The sequence below is a fragment of the Desmodus rotundus genome, chromosome 1 (genome assembly GCF_022682495.2).
Source record: "Desmodus rotundus isolate HL8 chromosome 1, HLdesRot8A.1, whole genome shotgun sequence".
NCBI lineage: Eukaryota > Metazoa > Chordata > Mammalia > Chiroptera > Phyllostomidae > Desmodus > Desmodus rotundus.
Window position 1 is genome coordinate 115,175,945 of NC_071387.1, and position 25,126 is coordinate 115,201,070.

The 25,126-nt window shown below is 45.5% G+C and overlaps 1 protein-coding gene across 1 annotated transcript in view; it reads right to left on the bottom strand.

The window, feature by feature from the left end:
* Window positions 1-25,126, bottom strand: part of GALNT17 (polypeptide N-acetylgalactosaminyltransferase 17) — a 425,240-nt gene that overhangs the window by 188,144 nt on the left and 211,970 nt on the right. The window contains exons 4-5 of the mRNA XM_053929821.2: window positions 15,581-15,755; window positions 13,107-13,304 (exon numbers count right to left, since the gene is read on the bottom strand). Coding sequence (XP_053785796.1) covers window positions 13,107-13,304; window positions 15,581-15,755 — 373 coding nt within the window. The remainder of the gene's footprint in view (window positions 1-13,106; window positions 13,305-15,580; window positions 15,756-25,126) is intronic.

The window sequence follows — 25,126 nt, forward strand, 5'->3', positions numbered from 1 at the left end:
AGGCCTGATAAGAAGTGAGCATCTTGGAGGATGAAACCTGGCAAGTACAACCAGAGAGCTGGGCGAGTGGAGTACGCTGTGTGGGCTTGAGAACAAGTTACAGCCTGTGTCTTAGCCATCTCATCCAAAGCACTCCCCAAAATCAACTGAGGGATAACAATACCCTGAGGACAGGATGGGCCAGGAGATAAGGAAAGAGTTCTAAACTGTGCTGCAGAGAAAACGAAGGGCCGCGGGGAAGAAATGAAGGCAGGGCACTTTGTGCTCTGCACTCAGTCCCAGCGTCTTCCACAGTGACTTCTTGGGCTTTGAAGGTGGAGTGGAAAAGAGAAATGGGAAGGCAGGAGAAGGAAGGAATATGAAAGGGCCCAGAAGATGGCATATTCTGGAATCATCTAGGAAAGGGGGGTTAAAGCTACCAAAATAATGGCTGGAGCCAACCCCTTCCCACTCCATCCACAATTGTACCCATCCATCCAGCTCCAACCAAAGAGGAAGCCGAGCTCTTCCTGCCAGATCAACCTGCTAAAATTAATGGTGTTGCTGCTCCCCTAGGTACATCCAACAATAACCCAGAATTGGGCATTTAACACAGAAGGAAAGCATCTTATGTTTTTTAAGTCTTAAATTTAAAACAAAATTTATCTGCTCTTTGGCAGCCCACCATATCAAACATGTTTGTGAATGAGGAGGAAAGCCGTTCCGACATTATTCAGATTCACCTACTTGCTGCTGTGAGCTGTCACAATGCATGTTGGTTGATGGAGGCAGGTCCCTGCTTGTCATCGCAGGAGCAGTTACCCTGCAAGCCCTGCTCTAGCTCCAGGGCACTGCCTGGGGCTTGGCTTCGCCAGGAAAGATATCTAGCAGTGACAGCATTGTGTGGTGCAAAGAGGAAAACTGATCTACCCAGCCAGCACTGAGGCGCATAGGTGATGTCAAGAAACACCCTTCATTTCACCCAGAAGCAGTGTGTTCACCATTGTGTCAGCACACTTCCTTTAATGAGGAACAGCCTCCCTGAAGGGGCTGACCGGGCATGCGGGCCCCTTTTCATCCTGTGCAAATCCCCTGGCATTAAAAATGCCTTCCCTCTGCTAGCACCTGTGGTTCTGCTCCATAAGTAGGGTACCAGTCAGGGGTAACCCAGTGATCGTGTTGTTTGTCATAATCGTCTGGTGGCATGAATGGGCCAGATAACAAGAAAAGGGCTGTAGATTCCCACGGTGAAGAGTAAGACTTGCCTTGGTAGGATGCAGAGGGCAAAAATAACAGCATCAGCAATCATAATAGCTAGCATTTACATGTTACAAACATGTAGCACAAACATGTTACATGTATTACCTCACTTAATCTTCACAACAGCCCTGTGAAATAGAGTTGCATCCCCATTGACAGAGGAAGACTGAGGCACAGAGAGGTTAAGTAACTTGTCCAAGGTCTCAAAGAATGGGTCTGTAGTGAATCTGGTTATTTAATGCAGAGTAAACTGAGGCTCAAAGCCAGTGGTCACATCTAGCCTAGAAAATTAGTCTTAGGACCCCAGGCACGTTGTTTCTGTCCCATCATAGAGCCAACACTTGGGGTCATCTGAGAACCGCATGCTCCCAGCTGTGGAGTCTGGCATCCTGCGAGCACCATGAGAAGGCAGCAGTCAGCTATGGACGGCTATGCTTAGCAGACAACTGCACAGCGAGCCATACCTGCTGCTTTCCCAGGAAGTGACGAAGTGGAGGATGACGCTCCTCCAAGGTCCTGACAACTGGGATTGTTAGCAGGCATTCTTTCCAGCTAACTGACCAAGCAGCAAATGTTTTAAAGAAACAGATGTGTCTTCCATTAGACCATCTTACAGAAGGGCAAACTCCCATTCTTGCTTCTCCAGCTGTCATTTTCATTCACTGAGTCCTATTTGGGGTCTCAAACATGTGTCAACATGGGTAAATTGGAATAGAACTGAAACGCAAGGAGAGTACCCTCTATTCTGCTTACAACAGAGATTCATACATGATAGGAATCAATACGTGCTCATAAAGCAAAAACATGAACAGATGCAGCGCTCCAGCGCCAACCCCTATTCCCAATCCTATTTTATAATGATGCTTCTTCCAGAGTGAGAGGAAAGCCTGCAGTATGGACTGAGACAACACCTTCCACCGACTGGGCTCCGCCAGGATTTTCCCCTGAGGAAAGCAAGTAGAGTTTTGTAGAGGTTTTTTTATTTTTCCCTATAAACTGCACTATGTCTTGTTTCTGTAGTAGAACTCTATTAACAAAAACATTTGATTTTCTACAGCACCTCATGCCATAACTTCGGAGGGTTTACAATTAGTGCTTGCTTTTTATCTGAGGAACCAAAAGCTTTGCTATGGAAAATTTCTGCTACAGGAACAGGACTCCTTTAAACACTGGATAGGTTTTATGGGTAAGAGAATTAAGAGCTCATTTATACAGATGGCAGGTGACCTGTTGGTGGCAAAATTAAACAGGTCATCCCTCAGTTACTGGAAGGCAGGAAAAGAAGGTAGAGAATGTCTAGGTTTTCCACTACGGTTTTTCTCTTCCTGAATTGTGACAGGCTTCACCTGGCCCCTGAGCTAGGTTCTTTTTCCCAGACTCTCCTTTGCCAGTCCCCACGTGAAGTACTAACCACTGTGGTGTTCAGCCTGTCCTTACCCACGACGTGCTGCAATGGGCCAGCATCAAAGACACGGCTCAGGTTGGGTCCGTCCAGCTCGGCGCAATTCTCACTTCTGTCCAGGATGCTCCTCGGTTTCTTAAGCCCTGCCTGTGACTCTACCTTGACAAATTCTGGGATTTGACCCCAGTTCAATGGCCCGTTGTACTCTGTGCTGCCCTGAAACTTCCCGTGAAAGGGGGACCACCCGAGGCTCTGAGCCAAGAATTAAACCGTCTTCATCTTGTTGCAAGATTGGCCATCTGCTGCTGGCCATCAGCTCCTAAGATAGAATCCACATTCCATTAATTCATCTATTTAAAGTATACAATTCAATAGTTTTTAGTATGTTCAGAGTTGTGCAATCATCACCAAAATCAATTTTAAAACATTTTCATCTCTCTCCCCCTCAAAACCCCATACCCATTAGCAGTCACTCTTTTCCTCACCTCTCCCCACAGCCCTAGCCAACCGGCACTCTACTTTTTGTCTCTCCCAATTAGCTTTTTATTCATTTCATTGAACCACTGGATAGAGTCCGTACTCCTCGTTTCGGCTTTCAGAATTCTCCCTGAAGTGACCTCCTATTTCTATCTACTCTGTTCTTTCCTCTACTTTCCTCCCCCGCCCCTGCTAATTTTTAATGCACATTCCCTGCCTTCAGTCCCCATCACCAGATCTGAAATACCCTCTCCTATTGGGTTAACTCAGTGGACCTGGGTGCCCAAACCCTGCACATTCCAAAGAAAGAACTGGCTCCTGCCAGGCTCCTGAAGACAACTGCTCAGCCTCAGAATACCCTACCTGATAAGAGTGTCTCTAGCCCTGGGCCATGCTATCTTAGTCCAGCCTCTGGGGTGGTGGCGGTGCTGGAGACGCAGGAGCCAAGGTTAGTCATATGGGTGCTGCATGCCTACATGACTGACCTCCAGTAAAAACCCTGAACACCTAGGCTCAGGGGAGCTTCCCTGGTTGGCAACACTTCATTCGTGTCGTTACATACCATTGCTGGGAGAATGGAGCAGGGTCCATGCAACTCCACTGGGAGAGGACAGCTAGAAGCTCATGCCTGGTTTCTCCTGGACTCTTTCCTATGCCTCTTTTTCTTTGCTGATTCTAATCTATACCCTTTAAATGTAATAAATGATAACCTTGAGCATAACAGATCTCCTGAATATTTTGAGTCCTTCTATGGAATCATCAAGCCCAAGGGTGATCTTGGGGAGCTCACACACCCTTGGATTCCCTACTACCCCCTAACTGTGTTGTCTCCCACAGATGCTGCCAGTGCCAATCCCTCCACTCTGTGAGGTCAGCAAGTCACACCTCTGCCAAGAAAGACAGCACAGGGGGTAGGAGTGCAGACTCTGGACCTGGCTCCCAGCTTCACCTCTTACTAGGTGTATGACTTTGGGTAATGTGCTTACTCTTGTGCCTCAGCAGCCTGTCTGTGAAATGAGGAATATAATATTTCAAAGAGCCTGTATGAGGTGTAAGTGGATTTGTACTGTGTAAAACATAAGAACTTTGCCTGGCACATAGAAAATTCCAGGTTAGGTATGGTCTTTATGAGTTTTTCTATGTGCTCCAGTCAACAATGTTCCCAGTTCCTCACGAATCCACTCTTACTGATTATGTGTATTTGGGCCCCGTGTCACCAACCAGCCTGCGACAACCTTCTGCAGGATCATGTAATTTACTAAAACTGTCTCCCTGGAAGTTCTACCACAGGCTGAGCATATAATTGGTTCCTAAAATATATTTGCTAACGCATAGGGAAGCTGTCTCTATTACAAAGTCTAAGAAAATCAGATTCTTCACTTAATTTCCTCTGTGTAAGCTAGTCATAGTCCTCTATGGAGGAAAAAAATAAACTCCTTTTATATACATTTGTGCACAGAATTTGAGATCCCAGCAACTATATATATCCAGGACAGCCTTTTCAACTGAAATTATCTCACAGGCTCTAATGGTTCCTGTACCTTATAATTTATTATCAAATTACATTTTGAATTAGGATTGCTAATTGTTAATCATCAGCTTGAATGAGTTGTTAATGAGTAATGCTACTAATTACAGGGCCACCTAACACAGAGCAGGCGGGCAGCACGGGCACCCCACAGGAGGCGGCTGACTCAGCGCACAGGCAGTGCCCCGAAAGCAGTATGCTGTGAAGTGTCCCATCTCCGATGACACTGTAGACCTTCCCTCCCATGCTAAAAGTCACAGGATTCACAGCTGGACGGAACTGTAAAGATCAGTGATCACCAGGCTGTGGGCTTCAGACCTCCGAAGCCTGCTGATGTAAGCCAGGTTTCCATGAATTCGTGGTGCACCCAACCAAGGTGACTTTAGGCTAAATATATTATATCCTTCATTCTTACCTTTGCTACTGTTTTGCACATACAAGGGTGGGCAAGAGTAGGTTTACAGTTGTGAGTACATGAAGTACAGAGTTCATTCTTGTATTATTATTTGTTGTTATTATTAACCTACTTTTGCCCACTGTTATATACAGACATACTGTTATGAATAATAAAATTTAAGTTTGTTTCAAAGCACAACTGAATTCACAGTAGTAGTTGTCAAGAAATCCTTGTGGAAAATTTGTCAAATCTATATTCCTGGGCCCCCAGAACAGCCAGTAGTTAGTTTTTGTGTTCTTGGCCCACTTATCCATTCCCATTCCTCTCGGCAATTATTCCAGACCTTTTCCACTTTTCCATAGCCCCCTAGCCAAGGCCTATCTCTCACTCTTCATGGAGACTTTCTCCTCCCAATTCACAAGGAGGATGTGGGTCAAACAGCACAAGCTCTCTTTCTGTTCTTCAAGACCAAACTGCTGTTCAAGTTCTTGACCCCACTCACTGCTCCCTCTTCAGGGTCCTTCTTTTCCTCTCAGCTCCCTCTGTCTAGGGCTTCAGACCTTCCCTCTCTCCTCGTTCCATGCCCTCAGCTGTAGCTACTATTGAGACCTTTCATGGTCCCATTTGGGCTGAGCACCGTTCAGACAATAGGTGCTATATTCAAAGAGATTATGCAAAAAGTTCAAAGCAGATAACCAAACAACAGTTAGCTGACTAGTGAGGATGACTGAGTGAAGTCTGGGACAGGAATGTGTCAGAAGTTTCCCTGGAGTGAGCTGTACCCTGGATCTCCCTCCCCAAGGACAGAGGGTGGGGGTCCTCCTATCCAACCCTAAGCCTGGAGTTTGGCGCTCCTGGCGGTGGAGAAATGTCCTCTCCAGTGCCTGAGTCATTTTAGCAAAGGGAAAGTGGCCAGTGGAGCCCGTGGAGCCCTGTGTGTGGCAAGTCGCCTCTTCCCTCCCATGCAGAACAAAGGTATGTAAATCATGGCAATCAGATATGGAATCCAGAAGGGATATTGACCTATGGCCACTTTAAAAGTAGTCACTATAAAAGCTCCCTTTTAAAAAGGGATGAAGTACTACATGTATGAACATGGATAAATCTCATAAACTATGCAGTAAAAGAAGCAAGGCACAAAACCCCCCACATATTGTGTGATTCCACTTGCATGAATTGTCCAGAACAGGCAAACCCATACAGACAGAAAGCAGACTGGCACCCGTCAGGGGCTGGAGGAAGGGAGGAAAATTCTGGAACTAGACAGTGGTGATGATTGCACAATATTATGAACATACTTAATGCCACTGAATTCTACTTTTTAAAATGGTTAAAATGGTAAAATTTATGTTATGTGTGATTTACTACAATTAAAAAATTATCCACAAAACAAAACAAAGGGGATGTCCAACATTGTAGTGTACGAGAGTATAAAAAAACCCTAAGCAGAATGGATAACAAATGTGGCTGCATGTACACACTGGAATACTACTCGGCCTTTGAAAAGAAGGAGTGGCGCCATCTCTGACAAAGTGGATGGACTTGGAGAACACCGTGATGAGTGAAATGAGCCAGACACAGAAAGACAAATACTGCATGGCCTAACTTGTATGTGGGAACTAAAAAAGTTGAACACATAGAGTGTAGAGCGGTGGTAGCCCAGGGCTTGAGGTGGGGGAAAGGGGCGGTGCTGGTTAAAGGGCGCAGACTTCAATTTAAGAGACAAATAAGGTCCAGAGACCTAAAATGCAGCATGGGAACAATAGTTAATAATAATATACTGCATACCTGAAATGGCTAAAAGAGTAGATAATAACTTTTGTCACCTCACCATACAAAAAGGTAACTGTGTGAAGTAATGGATGTATTAATTAGCATGATTATGATAATCATTTCATAGTTTATATATGTACCAAAACATCACATTGTATACCTTAAATATACACAATATTTTAAATCCTAATTAAAAACTGAGGATTTAAAGGACATGTTTATTGATTTGAGAGAGAGAGAGAGAGAAACATTGATTGGTTGTCTCTGTTCATGCCCCAGCCTGGGATCAAACCCACTACCTTTATGGTGTATGGGACAACCCTCCAACCAATGAGTCACCCAGCCAGGGCAAATACAAATACTTTTTATTTGTCAATCATACCTCAATAAAGCTGGAAAAAATAAATGTTTTAAATGCATGTCTAAATTAATTAATTAGGAAAAAAACACTGGCTTGCTGGAGTGCAGGGATCTTGCTGGACCTAGCAGCAAGAGGGTGTGGGCGCAAAGGCAGAGGTGGAGGGAGCACAGAGAACAACGAGCTGAGCAACAGTCCCTGCTGCATGAGAGGCATGGAGGTTCTGACCCCCCACCACCCACACTTAGCCATCAAAAGCACCTTCCATGTGCCCCAGAGTAAAAACCAGCTTTACCCACCTGCTGCCCCAGAGAGCACAAAACCACTATGAGACAATGTCCATAAAACAAGAATCCTCCTGTCTCCCTCTCTCCCCCTTCCCCCATTTGGCCCCTGTGGGGTCAGACACTGCACCTCCCAAGGGAAAGATGAGTGAGGGAGAAAAAGAATAAGGGTTCCAGCCTGTCTTCCACTGCAGAGGGTCAGCGAGCAGCAGACCACAGCCGAGGGAGAGGAGGACAATTTCAATATCAGAGTGAAGCCCGTTTGTGAAGGAAAGTGAGCCTAGGACTTCTATTACCCAAGTGACAACAAACATTGGGTGATCTTCTGGAGTTTTCCTGATGAGGAGGGAAAGGAAGACTACTGTACCAAACAAGCTAAATGCAACAGGAGGGAAGGAGAGCAACTCGGGTTTTACAAAGATAAACCCTGAGTTCTCTTTCATCATTGTGTTAGAGGCACCTGCTCTGTGTCTCCCATTCTAAAACAAACATGTCACTCTATCTTGTCACTCCATCCAGTTGCTGCCCCTCCTCTACTCCAAGTCTCCCTAGCCCCCACATCTCATAAGTATAATCCACAATCACTGTCTTCACTTCTTCTTGTCTAATTCATTTCTCCACCCACTGCCATCTAGCTTCAGACACACATATTTCCTTAAGATGCTTTCACTGAGATTATGACCAGCTCATCCCTTAAACCAAAGGGTGTTTCTCATCTTCCTGATATTAAATCTTTATGACACCACTTTTCTGGTTGTCCCCATACCTGTCTGAGCATGCATTACTTGTCAGCCTCTCTTATGAAGGCTCCCTTCACCCCAGAAATATTGGAGTTTTCTTTCTCCTTCTCTAATGTACCTTTGGACAATCTTATCCTCTTTCTCATGGTTCACTAACCCTGACCTCAGTTCTGAGCCTCAGACGTCACTCATCCATTCATTCATTCAATAAATATTTTTGGCATGCTTGCAAACGCCAGGTACTCACTAGGTATGGGGGATACAACTGAAAAAACCGCAGTCCTGGCTTCATAAAGCATATAGACCAGCAGGCGATTTAAAAAAATGGTAAAGAAAGGTTTTCCACCTGGGAAAGTAGAAATATCTAGGAGTCATTCTGAATACAAGCCTTGTGGATCACTAAGAAGTTGGCTTCGTGGCACCCACCCATAAACTTCATAAAATTATATGCAAAGTCTGTCTGTTTATCCATGTTTAAGGGTGATATGATCTCTGGTTTTCATTAGATTATCAGAGATTTCCTTGACTCAAAAAAGCCTAACCTCAACTGGTCTAATGATAGGTTTTTGATGTGACGTTGGAGATGATGCCATTTTGGAGAAAAATCAGGGCTTAAGACATAGATTTGAGAGCCTTCTCCGCCCAGAGGCAAAAGCTGGGTCAATGCTTCCCCAAGCCTGTCCCTGAACAATCTCAGCCACAGGCAGGGGGCAGTGGCACACAACAGAGGCAGGAAGGGGTCTCTCAGGCCTTCACTCACACTCTAGAGGTCCAGCCACGTTCTCCTGTCGCTCTGAGTCATGCTCTCCCCAAATCCCTAAGCCTCACAACAACATCATGTGCAGCAGGTGCCCGCAGCTCCCAGCATGAAAAGCGTGGAGTAAGGCTGTCCTGCGAATGACAGGGGTCCCCAAGGGAGCCAGTGTGGACCAAAGACCAAATCCTAGGGACCTGCATGGTCAAATCCAGTCTCGAGACATGTTGTTCGAAAGAAGAGGGATTTATCACCAACATTCAGAATTCAGATTTTTTGAAATGATCTGGATTTGTGTCTTTTCTTAAAAGTCTGCTGGCTGTGTGTCCCCCAGCACCATCACCTGGATGGGCAGCAGCAGCCTCCTTGGTGGTACATGTTCTTCTGTCCCCATCCCCACGCCACACTTGGCCCTACCTTCTGTAATGGCACCTGCCCACTCTCTACACTGGTGTAGACAAAGAAGAGCGGAGGAAAAACAGAAAACCTTGGTTTACCAAGCAGAAGATACATAGGAAGAAAGAGGGAAAGAAGTAAAACAGAAAGGAAATTCCTTTAATGCAAAATCTCTTACATTATGTTGCCTACTAAGAAAGTTCTTATATAAAGACTAGTGCAAGCCAATGCCGTTTGGATTGTGAAAAAGTTCTTCTCATCCCATCCTATACCAGAATAAAAGCATTACTATTAAAATATTGGGACCACAGTGGGGACGGGAAACCACCAGGACCTAATGTTTACGAATCCTATCTGCTTAGTAACGTCAGAAGGGCCATAAAAAGGCCTTCTTACAATTAAATATCTCCATCATTAACAAGTTAAGCATTTTATAAGTGATGATACATGAAAAGAGATTATTGGTATGTAATTCTATTTTGTACATCAGAGATGCATGTAAATTAATGACTCATGATCACAACTCAATTTTCTTGAGTCTTTTTAAAATGCATATTCATCATCTATTAATGTTACCATAATTCATAAAATACAAGCTAAATTTTCACTTTAGTGCCTTCCCTACGCAGGGACAGCCACGTCTCCCGGGAGTGCCACGGCACTGAACTGCCGTCACTGCCTCCCTTCTGCCTGCCACTACAGCAGCATCACACCCTCCCTCCCGGATTTATCAGGGTCAGAGGTCAGCCTTCCTGTACGTCACGGAGGAAGCCAAGAATCCAAGAAGCCATATCATTTGGCCAAGAATATGAAACTCACTGTATGTCGGTCCATCATCTGAACTTCATCCCTTCAAAATCTGAGAGCCAAGTAATCTTTAAAGCACTCTGCATTCACTTTCCTTAATCATGGTAAAATACACATAAAATAAAATTTACTATCTCAACCATTTTTATATGTACAGTTCAGTAGTGCCAACCAATTTCCACAGCTCCTTTCATCCTACAAAACTGAAACCCTATGCTCACAAAACAATAACTCCCCGTTCCTCCCCCTCCCCAGCCCCTGGCGACCACCATTCTATTATCTATCCTGTCTCGATGAGTTTGGCCGTTTGAGGTGCTTCATTTGAGCGGAATCATATAGATGTGTCTTTTGGTGACTGATTTATCTTATTTAGCATAATGCTCCCAAGGTTTATACATGTTGTAGCATGTGTCAGAATTTCCTTCCTTTTTTAAGGCTGAATAATATTTCATCGTATGTGTATACCTCATTATGTCTATCTGTAGATGGACACAGGAGGCCTTCCACCTTTTGACTATTGTGAATAATTTGTACATGGGTGTACAAATATCTCTTTGAGTGAGATCCTGATTTTGTGGGTATATACCCAGAAATGTAATTGCTGGATCATATGGTAATTCTATTTTTTAATATTTGAGGAACTGATTTCCACAGTGACTGTACTATTTTATATTCCTATCAATAATCTACAAGGGTTCCAATTTCTCCACATCTTTGCCAGTGCTTTTCTTTTCTGTTTTTTTTTTTTTTTTTTTTTTTTTAACAGAAACCATCCAAATGGGTGTGAGGTTGTATCTCACCCACTGAAATTTAAATATCCCAGTGGTTATGCTTTGGCTCTCAGATGCCACCTTAGTGATGAATCTACATTATTATTTGCAAACAGCCAAGAGTGTGGCCCTATAACACTGCACAAAGACATCGAACATCTAGGCTGGGACACACACTGAGCCACAGGCGCATCTCCCACTGAGAAACTTATTGGCCCGAAAGGTCACCTTCCTTGTTACAAAGATTTGCCCATAGGTGGCTCTACTCTAATGCTGTTCTTCAGCTTTCAATTTGAGTAGAAAAATAAAAGAACACAGAGCGGCGGTAGGGGTCCTGGGGGGGGGCGGGATTCTGTACATTTCACAATCTTACTCTTGTTTATTAAAACTTTGTAAACTGAGAAAGAACTTCATGGATCCCTGTAGAATGTTCTCACTCCTGTTCCACTATTGGTTCTTGCTATCCCCCTTCATACCTAACTAGGACAGAGGATGCCTCTCCCATCTCCTCTAACTTAAGACAGAACCAAGAAGATTTTAAATCAGTTTGGCCCTCAACTAGAAATCACAGAAAGTATAGAACTATCATCTTAATTGAAAAATCAGGGCATTTGTAGTGGGCTGAATAATGACCCCCCCCCCAAAAAAATCCACCTGTGATTGTGACCTTATAAGGGAAAAGGACTAGGCAGATGTGATTAAGGATCTTGAGATGGGGACAGTATCCTGGATTATTCGCGTGGATGCCAAATGCCATCACAAGGGCAGGCAAGAAAGGCAGAGAAAGAAGAAGTCCATGTGATGAAGGAAATTGGCGGGGGGGAGTGAGATGCAGGTGTGGGACAAGGAATGGGGAGAGCCTCCTGAGGCTGGAAAAAGCAAGGAAGTGAATTCTCCCCTCGAACCTCCAGAAGGCCCCAGCTCCGCAGACACCTTGGGCTTAGCTTTGTTAAGGCTCATTTAGGAATTCTGACCTTTAGAATGTAACAGAATAAATTTGTGTGCTTCAAGCCACTAAGTTTGTGGAAATTTGTTACAACAACCATAGGAAACACACATGGCCTCAAAATCCGCCTACTTCATTCAATACCCTTTGTATGTGAGCTTCGCAACCAGAACGCCATGAGGCTGTGATCTCCTTTCTCCAGGGAGGCTGGCTGGGACCCAGGGCAAGGCTCTTGCAGAGCCACCCCAAGGCCCTCAGTCACCCCAGGTGCCACATAAATACCGTCCTTTTCTACTCCTGTATCATGAAGAAGGGTGGGGAGCACTGGAATAATAAAGGTTGCAAGTATGAAAGAGCCCAGGAATTAATGTTTCAAACCTCAGACTTAAAAGGTCCTGAACACAGTTCATCAGATATGAGGAAGAATCAAAACGTGCGAGCATTCCTACCGACACCCCACAATAGGCTGAAACAGCTGGGCTACCCGCTTCGCCTCCCTAACTGTTTATCTCGAAGAAACAGGGTGGCCTGCAGGTAATAGCTCCTTCCTAAGAAGGAGTCAGTTAAAACCAGCTGAAACCTAGATGGCCACTCAACAACCTCAAACCTCATTACAATCTAACCTCCATGCCAAGTGACACATCCACCAGCGCCGTGACGACAGCGCCGTGACAATTGGCAATCACACGATGACAACCAGAAGGGACCATAAAAGGACAGAAAAGAGGTGGAACCCTGTTTCTGGAGAAAACTACCCTCCCTTTACCAGAAAGATGGTGAACATTCCTCCTTCTGTCCCCCTGCAGGTATATACACCTTGTCCGCCCCAAGCCAAAACGAGAAGTTAACCCGAGAGCCGATGTGATTCCACTTCTCCATTGTCTGGCCACTGAGTTATTATTTTTTGCATGCCCCCACTTTTAATACTAGATAGAACAATTGAATTAAGCTTGCACTGAACAAAAAAGAGCCCTGCTTGGGGTCTCAGAAAGGGGACTTTGACACCCTGGGCTACACTGTGAATTCAATCTTTCAGTATTTCTGCTTGGTAAGCTGTGCTGCAAAACTGTAGCTGAAGGAGCCAAATGCTGTGACCGTCAGGCACCCAGATTTCCTAAAGCAGCCATTCACACTCTGCTGCTCGGTGCCCAGGGGTCTCTCCCAGCCTCCCTCCCGTGGCTCCTGTCCTCTGGGACCTGGGACTCACTGGCCACCAGAGCTTGCCTGCCACAGACCTGATGGGGAGAGAAGGGTCTCCGGCGTCCCACCAGTCTTTCGGGGGGCTGATGTACATGCACCACAGCTCCCAGCTGTACCCATGGGCCGAGTTCTCATACCGCTGCACCTCAAAGGTGTCCTGTTTGATGTTGTCGATGGACGGGAGGATCACTCGCTTCCGGTTCTCCTGGATGCGGGAGAGAACCGGCTCGGCCCTGAAACAGAGAAGTAGAAATAAAATCTCTCTCCTGTGGTAAACCACACCTCAAGGTGCACAGACCCCCAAGACCACAGGAAATGAACGGAAGCCACATAGACAAAGTGGGGGCCTTGGCAGGCTGGAACTCAGACGGGAACTGCGGCTCCCGAGCAGCCTGCCCCAGTTGCAGCACATAACTCAGGGCCTTGCCCATGGGGGATGCTCACATGCTGATGCCCGCAGGAGAGGCCTGGAGTGAGGCTTCACAAAGTTCTAGGCCTGTCTTTTATGCCAGCCGTGTAGGAAAAAGCAAGGCCGTCTGACTCTGTGATCGCATCGCATTACAGCTCTACAGTGTTTTCAGTTCCCCCTCAGGGCGCTGGAGGATGCCTCTTGTATTTTCTGTGGGAGCTGAATTCCCTTTCCCAAAATAGGTCACTTCTGCTCTTGATGGCCTGGTTTTAACAAACTTCTTTGTGTGTGTGACTATTTCAGTTGTTTTAATTGATTATTTAATTGATTTCTTAAAAGGGATCTAATTGAATTGGTTAGCTATGGCCACCAGATGAATTAAATGCAAACGCAGGCAGAATCCTGCCTCCTAGCGAAGCTGCCTCTTAGGGCTCCACTGGAGATAGGCAGGGAGCTGGCTGGATGTTCTAGGTGTAGCCCTGCTGGCTTAGGAAAAAGCAGATGGTAAGACACCCTGCCAGTGTGTGTCTCTGCAGCAGATGCAGGAAGGGATCATTCCCCACATTCGGGAACGAGAAGATGGCTCTCACAAGCCAGGATATTAATCTCCCCACTTAACTTAGAGCGCAAGCTCTGGAAAAGAGTCAAGTGAAAATCCCATTCCTCTGCATTATTTGGAAAAATAATGAGAATGCTCGGCCGACATCCCATCTCTTTTCATTTGCAGCTATTGAATTACCTGTTGGCTCACCTCATCTTTCTATTTAAAATGAGCCATAAAATATAGGCTGGACCATTTACTGCCTCCAATACTTCTGCTCACACCATCTAGGCTGAAGCCAAATGGGACAGACTTTCCACAGCTTTCAGCCATGCTTCACTGCTGTGCCCCCTCCAAGTCTTCACTCACACTGCTCTCATCTAGGAATGCCCTTTTGCCAGTGGCAGGAAGTCTGGCCACCTACCAAGGCTTATTAGATCATATACCACCTCTTCCAGGAAGCCTTCCCTAATTTCCCACAGTAGGAAGGCTTTCTCCTCCAACACTTAAACGATCTTCTCCATCTTTTTCAAGTGACTCTGACTATATGATGTATTTGCTAATCTTTGAACACACATTTTTCCTAATGAGCTAATGATAGCTCATATTTATAATTACTATAACTTGGGCACCATTCTAAACTTGTCACATGGGCTGGCTAATTTAAATCTCGCAACAATCCCATTTCAATAGATACTATGGTCACCATTTTACAAATCAGAAAACAGTTCCAGGGGGAGGTTAAGTCACTTGTCTCAGGTCACATACCCAGCTGGTGGCAGAACCAGGTTTCTAACCCAGATGGTCTGGCTTCAGCCCTAACCCCCAAACCTCACTGCCTCCTTGAATAGGCCACACTTCCTCCAGGGTGGTGTGGTACTGTTCATTTAGAAGCATCCAGCTCAGTCTATCTCTTCGTGGTAGAAGCTATTGAGCATGGGGGCAGAGAACCATGTTCAAATATTGCTTCTAAAGTGAGGAGTTTGATCTCCAGTGTGTGATAGAATGTACAACTGTTCTCAGTAATTTGCTCCCTACTTCCAGGGGACATCCTGATGGATATACTCTCTCCCCTAACCCCAGTCAATGCTTAGCTTGAACACATGACTGGCTTTGACCAATGGGATGCGAGCCGAAGTGATTGTCACAACAGAGCAGGAACTTTCATAGCCATTGCAAGGTTGAGCTGTTGTTCTTTTCTCTGAGCCACAAACAACCCACAGCTGACCTGCCACATGGACAAGATAGAAACCCCTGTCACCGTCAGTCAGGAGGTTGGAGATGATTGCTGCAGGAAAACTGAGTGAAAGCTGAGACACAGTGCCTGCCCCAGAATGAGGAATCACATAAACATATGACGACGACAGTGATGGATGGGGCAGCCAACAGACAAATTTCTCCCTGCTTCCCAGTCTTATCCTAGACTACAGTCTCACCTTCTTTTCCAACCACCCCCTTCTCCATTCTTCCAGTGGCCTCAGAGGAATCAGGCTCAGTGCCCCAACTCCTCACCCTTCCTGACCACACTGCAGGCCCCTAGGGTTCAGCTTATGACCTACCAGCCAGCAGTGAATTCCACGTGGGCATCAAAGAAGCCAGTGACCTGGCCGGTGGCGGCCTTCCAGCCCTCGATGCGCGCTCGGATCAGGCCCTCTCTTTTCTGATTGCGCACCACCTTCACCAGCCCCGGGTAGCGTTTGTGCACGTACTCCTCCAGGGGGCCCTTCAGCTCCTCTGTAAACAACAAAACACAGGAAGGTCCATAACTTGTCATTTCAAATATGTGTCCAACCCACTGTGATGCCAAGAGATCTTCAGGAAGTTCAGGGATGGCAGAAAAACTTGTGTGTCAGTAACTTTAGTAGAAAAGGCTACTCAGCCAGCGTGAGTCAGAAGACTTCTGGCGCACAGCCCACCACAGCAGCCCAGAACAGCCATGCTTCTTCAGCACCCAAGGTGTATACCTGGGTAGAACCGAGGCCTGGCTTTTAGGTCTCCACTGCTGCCGGCTGGCAGATGTCCTCTAAGGTTTCTTTTCTTTGTGGCCCCCTGTCCTTCCCTGGCCAGCATTCCTGTCCTCCCACTGCCCCATGGTCCAGTTTATCAACTGCTGTGTGGGCGCTTCCATCTGCACATACACCGGTTCTTACGGTACGTGTGCTCAGTGACCCAGACGCATAGTCATGCACCCGATGCAATGTTAACAGGACTGGCGCTTTGCTCTCAGCATGTGAAATAAACCTTTGCCCAGTAATGAATATGCTACCATGGGGCAGAAGTGACACTGACAGAGCTCGCACATATCTCCTGCAACAAGCACATGGTGTCGAGTGCTTTATTTATATGATCTAATTTAATCCATACAGCAACCCTAGGAAGTCGCTAGATTAATTCTATTAATTACCTAGATTAATTCCTGCCTTTCAAAATAAGAAATAGTCTCAGGGATGCTAACCTGCCCCAAAGTCACACACCTAGTAATGGAAGAGCTGAAACACAGGCCAAATTTCACAGACTTAAAGGTTGATGCCTTTTCATACAAAGAATCACCAGATGCAGGAAGCCAGGAGAGGCCGACAGAAAGGGGGTTCTTAGATATGCACACCCCACGGATCCGCCCTTGGAGAGTCAGGCTCATGCGATAGGACACTCACGGGTTCCGGGAGCAGCCTGGGTGATTGCAGTGACAGAGGTCCACAGGAATACTTTAGAGGACTTTTTAGAAGACCTCCGAGTGTGCTCTAACCCAGGAAAGCTGTATTTACAGATACTGTGCAGAACTCTCACATTCTAGTTACACAGGGCAATTTTTGGCAAATTAAAGCCATATTTTGCAGCATACATAGAGGGTGACCTCGCTAGGTCATGGCTGTTGTCCCTGGGAGTGATGCAGCCTCCTGAAATACGAGAAAGTAAATTTCTATTAAGACACCCAGCCTCTGGTACTTTGTTATGGCAGCCCTAGCAGACTAATACAGCTTCTTGGAAAGGATTAAAAATGGAACCTGGGTGGGGAGATGGTAGAAACCTCTAACGAGGCATAGCGTGTGGCTGGGAATGTAGACTGGAGTCAGATGGCCTTGGGTTCAGAACCTAGTGCCAGCATTTATTACCCTGGGAAATTCAGCCAATCAGTTTGTGCCTCAATTTCATCATCTGCAGAAGGTGGACCCCATAGGGTTTTGGTGAGCATTAAACAAGTTAATATACACAGATGTCTAGAGTTATCCCTGGCATCATAAACATGCTGAACACTGAGTACCTACTCTTCGTAATTATTTTCCCTCTAAGTAAGTATAGGACACTTGAACAGAGATTTCAGAGCAGCCCAGGGAGCCTGAGGAAGCTGTGCCCAAGATGAAAAAATAGACCTATTTGCTAGAACTATGGTCCTTAAAAGGGAGGGCACATCAGCATTACTGGGGGTGTTGAAACAGATTGCTGGCCCCTTCCCCACAGTTTCATTTTCAGAAGGTTAGGGTGGGGCCTGAGTATTTCTGTTTCTAACAAGACCCAGGAGCATCCATCCCCTAGTATGGGGACCCACACTTTGAGAACCACAGAATTGGAAATACACAGGACAGGCTTAACCCATGCTTAGCACACAGTATGCCCTCAAGGGGTTATCTATGTCGACGTTTTTGCAGGTATGGCTACCATCTTTGCCATCACCTAGAATTGGTAAGGAGGCTGGTAAAGAAGCCAGGCTGCAGGCACACTCTGCTTCTTCACTCACCATGAAAGAGAAAGATAACCAAGTAAAGGAGACTGGGGTGGCCCAAAGAATGTTCAGCCTCTAGAAGCTATCTACTACATACTGGCTGGGTTTTTCTGTGTGTTAGTTAAATTTCTTGGAACAATAACTAGCAAGAAGGTTAGGCAGGCCATGCCTATTTGGTTTTTCGTTTATTCCCCATGAGTGCTGGGGCTGAAAAGACAGGCCTTGGGAGGCAATGCACCATGGAAGGTGCGGTGGGATCCTGCCCTCTCACCAGGGCTGGCCCGTGGGAGCAGCAACTTGCAAGAGAATGTTTGGAATGCTGAGCGCTGAGCACCATGCCAGGGGACCCACAGGCACTGTTAACCCTTAGCTGCCAGGGGACCTGGAACCCCTGGATGCCAGTCCCGGCCATGCCAGTCACCATGTCTACGTGTCAAGTGGTCTCTTCATTTGTTTAGTGGTTGTGACTGAGACATTTCAGGGGAGAGAGAGGGTAGAACAGGCATTTACAAGTTTGTCAAAAGATAGTGTGGCTCACCATCACCGCCCTTCTACATCTCACAGCTCCTGAGATATGGACCTGAAAGGCTCCGAAACACATAAGGGCACAAAAAATAGTATCCTATGGCTTTTAAGAATAGATGAGATTTTACATAAAATTATATGCATTCCATAAATGTTATTTCTAATAATAATTGGTCTATTAATATTATTCATATAGATCATTTTGATAAATTCTCACGAACAACAGCTTGTCTTTCTAGTTAGTCAATATCATTTTGATGTGTGTGGCCCACTGTGCATGGGTGACACCAGCTTCACTCTTACATGGTCAGGACACATTGTTTCACATGCAACTGAAGTGATGGCCTATGGGATTCTGAGGGAGATGGCACCATGCCACTAGCAAGGCTTGAGAACAAGTGACCTTGAGCAGGCTTTTCTTTCCAGCCCCTGCATGTGAATCTGCACCCCGTAAGGTATTGGCCTGGGTTCCTGCCCAGACTCAGAATCCACTCAGACACAAGTGCTCCTTCCAAATGCTTACAATCTAGTTAAGGAGATGAGACATGTTCAAAAAATCACAATATTCAGTAATACAAGGGAAAGGAAGCCAAAGGGGAAAAAGTGGCCATGGAAGAAAAGTGCCATGTGGGGTCACCGAGGGAGAGATTCTTTTGGCTGCAGGTGTTCGTGGAGAAGGTTCTGTTCAGTTAAGCAGAGGTTTGAATGGGGCCTCTCACTCACTATTCCAGACAAAAAAACATAAGCATTAAATTGGATCTACAGAATTACCAGTGTCTGTGAGACTGGGAAGATGCTATTAATTAGAAAAGAGAAAAAAAGAAGCAGAAAAACAAGTTGATGAGTTCCCCTGGGGACAGGTTGAAGTGCCTGAAGATATTCAGGGGTTGACTGCTGAGCTGAGTTAATGGTCCAGAGGTGAGAAGAAAAGGCGCAGAGTGTTGGGGACACAGTGATGAGAGATAATGGCTATGAGAGGGTGAGAGTCCCAGAGAGGGAGTGAAGAAGACTAGAACCGCACTTTGGGAAACGCGTATTGAGGAGGCAGGAGGACAAGCTAGAGGTTAAGACTGGTTAGAAATAGCATCAAAGAGGCTGAATCATATCAAGGGCAGAGTTTAAAAAAGGAGGAAATGTGCATTCCTTTCACAAATGTGTATAGAGCGTCTGCATGGCTGAAAATGATGCAGTTCTTACCCTCAAAGAGTCTGTGTCCAATGTCAAGAAAATCAATGCATTAGAGAAAATAATAGTTGAGAATGGACCATTGATTTAAGCAAATAGTAGGTTCCTGATGGGACCAGTGAGAAAAAGGAATTCCCTTCTGGATGCATCTGGGCCCTGTGGCAGAAGAGGGTGGGTAGGACAGCCCAGGAGAGAGCTCCAGAAAGGCGGTCCGGGTGGAACAGGCCTGTGACAGCCCGAGGGCATTGATGTGCTGAGATGCGGAAATTGCCTTAAAGTGAGAGAACCCACAAGTTAACCAAGTAAGAACAAGTCCCCAGGCTCACAGGGGAAGGAAACAAATCCCCAAATGTCACACTTAACAAATCAACCCATTCTAAGACATTACAATAACAGTAAGAAAAACACTTTGCATAAGAAATGTCATCCTTAACAAATGAACCCATTCTGCCACAGTACAATAACAGTAAGAAAAACATTTTACATAAGATTTTTCTCGCTGACAAACTCAGAGAGGAAAACAAAAACTCATTTCTGCAAAAATAAATGTTTACCTTCCAGTGTTATAAAATCCAATACTAAATGGGTCTAGAGCCATTTGGGAATCCTTGTGTTTGTTAGCTTTTGGTAAATAGCATTTGGAGAGGTCAACAGGGAAGAAGCAAATACTGCCTGTGATCAGAAAGGGCCAGGAGGCAGATATATCTGCTCCTTAACAACAAAAGAAACACCTGTCATCCAGGCTTAAGGAGTACACATTGACAACCAGAAAGTTACAAACAGAACTACAGCAAAAAAAAAAACCACCCCAAAACCATTATTATGGAATTATATTTAGATCCTGCACTTTGAGTGATGTTAGAGAATAAACAATTAGTCCACTCCCTTGTCGGTAAGCCCTGCTCAGAAGCAAGTGTTGACCGAGCAGATACAACTCCACCTGCTCCCTAAACCAGTGCAGGAACATCAGTGCCACACAGATGTACATTTGGAAGTAGCCATGCCTGCTAGGGTTGGACCATGTCTGTGCTACTGTGGTAGTTAACTAGTTATTAATAAAGGGGGCAAAGGGAATTAGATATTGAATTTAATAAACTGGGGAGCATAAGCCTATTTACTTCACCAGGAAGCTACAGATTCACACCCCAGTGGATCATAATATTGCTCTTTCAAGGGGCATTAACACTCCTCCCTTCCCCACTCTGGTACCAGATTGTTGAGGGCCAGAGAGAGGGGATTGACTGTGGAGGCCTGGCAATCTAACTAGGGGGTAGACCTATCAAAAAAGCCTGAAAAAGCTAGGGAAGGTGATTGGGTATTTTGAAAAAGCACCTGGTCCTTCCCAAACTCAAGCTAATATAATCCCAGGGTAACAAAGAAGTGTTTCTCTCCCTCTCTCTCCCTCTCTCTCCCTCTCTCCCTCCCACCCAGTAAGGCACTCATCCTGTGCCTCTGCGCATTCTCTCTCACCCAGGAGCATGTGACCATGTAGGCCCACCAGCTACCGGGGCCTGAGGCCAACTGCATGGGCTCCAAAGCACTAAGCTTTAGTATGATGTAGAAACTCTGGACACTGGCTTATGTTTTGGCCTTGCTGAGGACTTGGTTGGACTTTTTCCATGGTGGGATGGAGAGAGGTGGGACACTGGAAATGCAGGGGCAGATTCTAGACAATTGAACCATCTTGCCACACCACAGTCTCTGTGCGTAGGTCCTTGGAATGAATGCTTTCCTTACCATCCCATGGAAGATCCTGATTTCTACCAACGACATTTGTATCTCTCAACCTTCACAGGTATCAGGTCTTGATGATGAGACTTACTGAAGGTTCTAATTCTCCCTCAAGGTATGGAAACTTGGGAGAATCAGTCCAAGCTTAGGTGAGTGTTTCTCAAACTTTAACCTGCACCAGCGTTACCAACAAGTTTGGGGTGTGATCCAAGACCTTGCATTTCTAATAAATTCCAGGGGGCTGCTGTTCTGGTGAACACATTCTGAATAGGTCTGGCTTAGAGTCGGCCCCCTACCCAGCCCTATCTGCAATGAATCAGCCCCTGTGTGTGGAAGTGGACTCATCCTAACCAAGCAGGTGTTCCAAAACCCCAATGTTGCCACTGCCCATCTTGTCTTGTCTCATCTGCAAGACTGAGCTCCTTGGAGATGAGCACAGTCTACACAGTGAGGGTTTGTCTTATCATTTCCCAAACTGGCATCCTGATTGCTGGCTGTGCCTGGATGGAACACCCATATACATAGGTGAGTCCCTGGACTAGAACTCCGTATGTTCATGGCGCTGCTGTTGCTCTCACTATTCTTCTTACCACTGCTACTAGTGCTACAATTCCACCAGTATTACTTCTGCCACCGCCAGCACCAATGTCACCACCACAGCCCCACATTACCAACCCTTCTCCCTGCCAGCAGTTGCTGAGCTTGGGCATGCTCTAGCTGGGAATGCACAGGGTGTGACAGCTAGGACAAGAACATAGCATGCATAGCATGTTCTCATTAAGAACAAAAGATGGCTGCCTCAAAGCCAGTGTTCCTCAGAGTGTGGTCCCCACCTGGCAATCAGCTGGGAGCTTGTGAAGATGCAGGTTCCCAGACCTGCTTTAAGACTTTCTAATTTAGTGGCATTAGTGGGGTTGACCAGCACTCCATGGGATTCTGACAATCCCTGATCTTTTCAAAAGCACTGGTTGTTTTGTTGTTGTTTTTAATTACTTTTACTGCAGTCAATGTACTCAACCTGAAAGTTATCATTTTGACCATTTTAAAGGCTACAATTGAGTGGCACACAGTACAGTCCCCATGTGGTACAACCATAGCGCTGTCTAGTTCCAGAACTTTGCCCTCGGCACCAATGGAAACCCTGCAGCCAGGAAGCAGTTGCTTTTCATTGCCCACCCTCCCTCATCCCCTGGAGATCACCAATCTGCTTTCTGTCTCTATGAATTTGCCTCTTCTGGATATTTCAAAAAGTGGAAACATACAATATGTGGCTTTTATGTCTGTAAGCCCTCGTCAGTTTTGAAGGTGGGGAGGAAGAGGTAAAGGGAATTTCTGGTGTGAGCTTAAACCCCTAGGCCTTGCTGAAGATCTGACTCCATGTTGTGTTGCCAGTTACCTTCTCTGATCCCCGTTGTGGTTGTCGGTCCCTGACTTCTGGGAACCAGATAACCAAGATGGGAATCAGAGAAGCTAACTCCCAAAGCTCCCCCAGACTCAGCGAAGGGGTTTCTGACCGCTCTGAGAGGAGGATCCAGACCTTGGATCTGTGTTCATCCGTCTCCTCCAGCTCCCTGGTTCCCTGATGGGATCTTTCAGCTTGAGGACCTTAACATAATAGCTCAGGGGAAAACATGGTCTTCGACACAGAGTTTCAGCCCAGACGTTAGTCGTGATGCTCTACAGTTCTGCTGTGTCTTTTAAACCAGATGTATAAAATACTCAATGTTGTACACATGTGAATATAATGCCAAAGAAAGAACACAAAAATAGTCTTAAAACACCTGTATTTTCAAGTATGCCTGGTAATATCATTATGTTTGTAATAACCAGCAAAATAAATGTATAAAAGTAACCATATAAAGGCCAATAATGAATTTTTTAAAATTATATTTCCAACAGAGAAAGACAAATATTGTATGGTGTCATCCATGTGTGATCTAAAAAATTAAACCTATAAAATACAGAGTAAAATGTTGGTTACCAGGTGGTGAGGTGGAGTAGAGAATAAGATCGATGGTGTCTAAGGCTACAAATTTAAAACAAGTAGTAAATAAGCCACAGGCCTCTCATGCCCAGCAAGATAAATATAGACAATAATGCTGCCCTACATACATGGTGCCTGACTTACGATGGCGCGACTTACAAGATTTTGACTTTTGGTGGTGCAAAAGTGTATTTTGAACTTTGAATTTCGATCCTTCCCAGGCTAATGATATGCAGTACAATACTCTCTTCTGATGCTGGGCAGAGGCAGCGAGCCAGAGCTCCCAGTCAGCCACGCGACCAGGGGCTAGACCTCTCATGCTCTATGGTGGGCTGTGTTGTCAGTGTCTCTTGGATGTTGTGTTCTGAGCATGTTTTAGGTAGGCTGGGCTACGCTATGATGTTTGGTAGGGTGGGTGTATTAAATGCATTTTTGACTTAGGATACTTTCAGCTTACAATGGATTTATCAGGATGTCACTCCATTGGAAGTGGAGGAATATCTATAATTATGTAACATGATAAATAACTACATCAGCAATCATATGACATATATAAATGTGTCTAAGTAACACACTGTGCACCTTAAATATACACAATATTACATATCAAGTTTATTCAATTGAAATTTTTAATTAAAAAAAATCTTTTAAAATTAAAAAAGGAAAGGTGGAGAAACCTGATGCATATACTAGGCATGCCACATCTGGGTTTCTCACCTGTCAAATGGAGCCAGAAAGTTCCAGGAATCAATGCAGGTTTTGTGGGACCTGAAGTTTATATAATTTAGAGGAGCTTTTTAAGAAAAAGGAAAAAATCTCTCTTCTATAAATTCCACAGAAATAAATGCACATGTGAACACGTTGTTAGGCCTCTTCCCTCCTGAGGGCCCCAAGGGGTGCTGCAAGGGGGGGTCCCTCAGCACAAGCTTTATGTCCATTACACCCTGGTGAGACTGGCTTCCCTGATGTAAAGTTCCTTTTTTGCTGACAATTAGCTACTTTTCAAACATTTAAAATACTGTACCCATCTGCATCTAAAATGAAATATTTATATCCAAGAATTGCTAACCAAGCTGACACAAAAAGTCAACTCATCGTGAATTGCTCCAAAACACTCTTCAGATTAATTCCCCTTTCATATGTAACCAGAGAAGAATCTATCTTGCAAACTCATAGAATTCTGCAATTTTTATTTTCACATTTCCTGAGTCCTAATTAAGTGAGACTTACCTGTCATAACTGCTTGACCTATATCAACTCTTTTTACCGTCACAACAACTCTGTGAAGTAAGGGGTAGTGTCAGCTTACTTACTGTTTTATGGGTGAGGAAACTGAGGCACAGAGAAGATAAGGACCTCAAGGAAAGCTTGTCGGTAACGTGCCTGCGCCGCCTGCCATTCTGCCTCTGATTCCTGTGGATGTGATGCTGTGAAATCTGCAGCTGTCCGTCTGCTCATGTGGAACCACGCCTTGCACGTCAGAAGCCGGACCTAGGCTTCTCCTGGAACTGGCTGTCTCTGCAACTCCCAGGCCCCCACACTGGGGCTCTGGCCTTGGCCCACGTATCTGCCCTTCCAGGCTGGCTGGCTGACGGTGGTTGGGCCTCTCCAGAGAAGAAGCCCATGGCTGATGGAGAGGCTCAAAAGGGGTGGGCATTGGGGAAAACCTGCTGGGCTTCAAACTCCTCCAGGCAGTCCCATCAAACTCTGGGGGACAGCAGGAACATGAGAGCCATAGTTCCACCTCCACCGCATGGGCCTGTCTGGCTCTGAGATTCTGGCCTTTAAGGGCACGGATACAGAGGGAGGGCACATGTGAGAACGCAGGATGAAATAACACGGAAGGCGGCTCTAGTGAGTTTTTTATTCTCTGAGCATCTCTCAGCTTTGTGGATTAAATAATACATGCTCTGACTATGGGAACAAAAAAAGAGGTGAGAACAAGAAACTTCAGGAAGA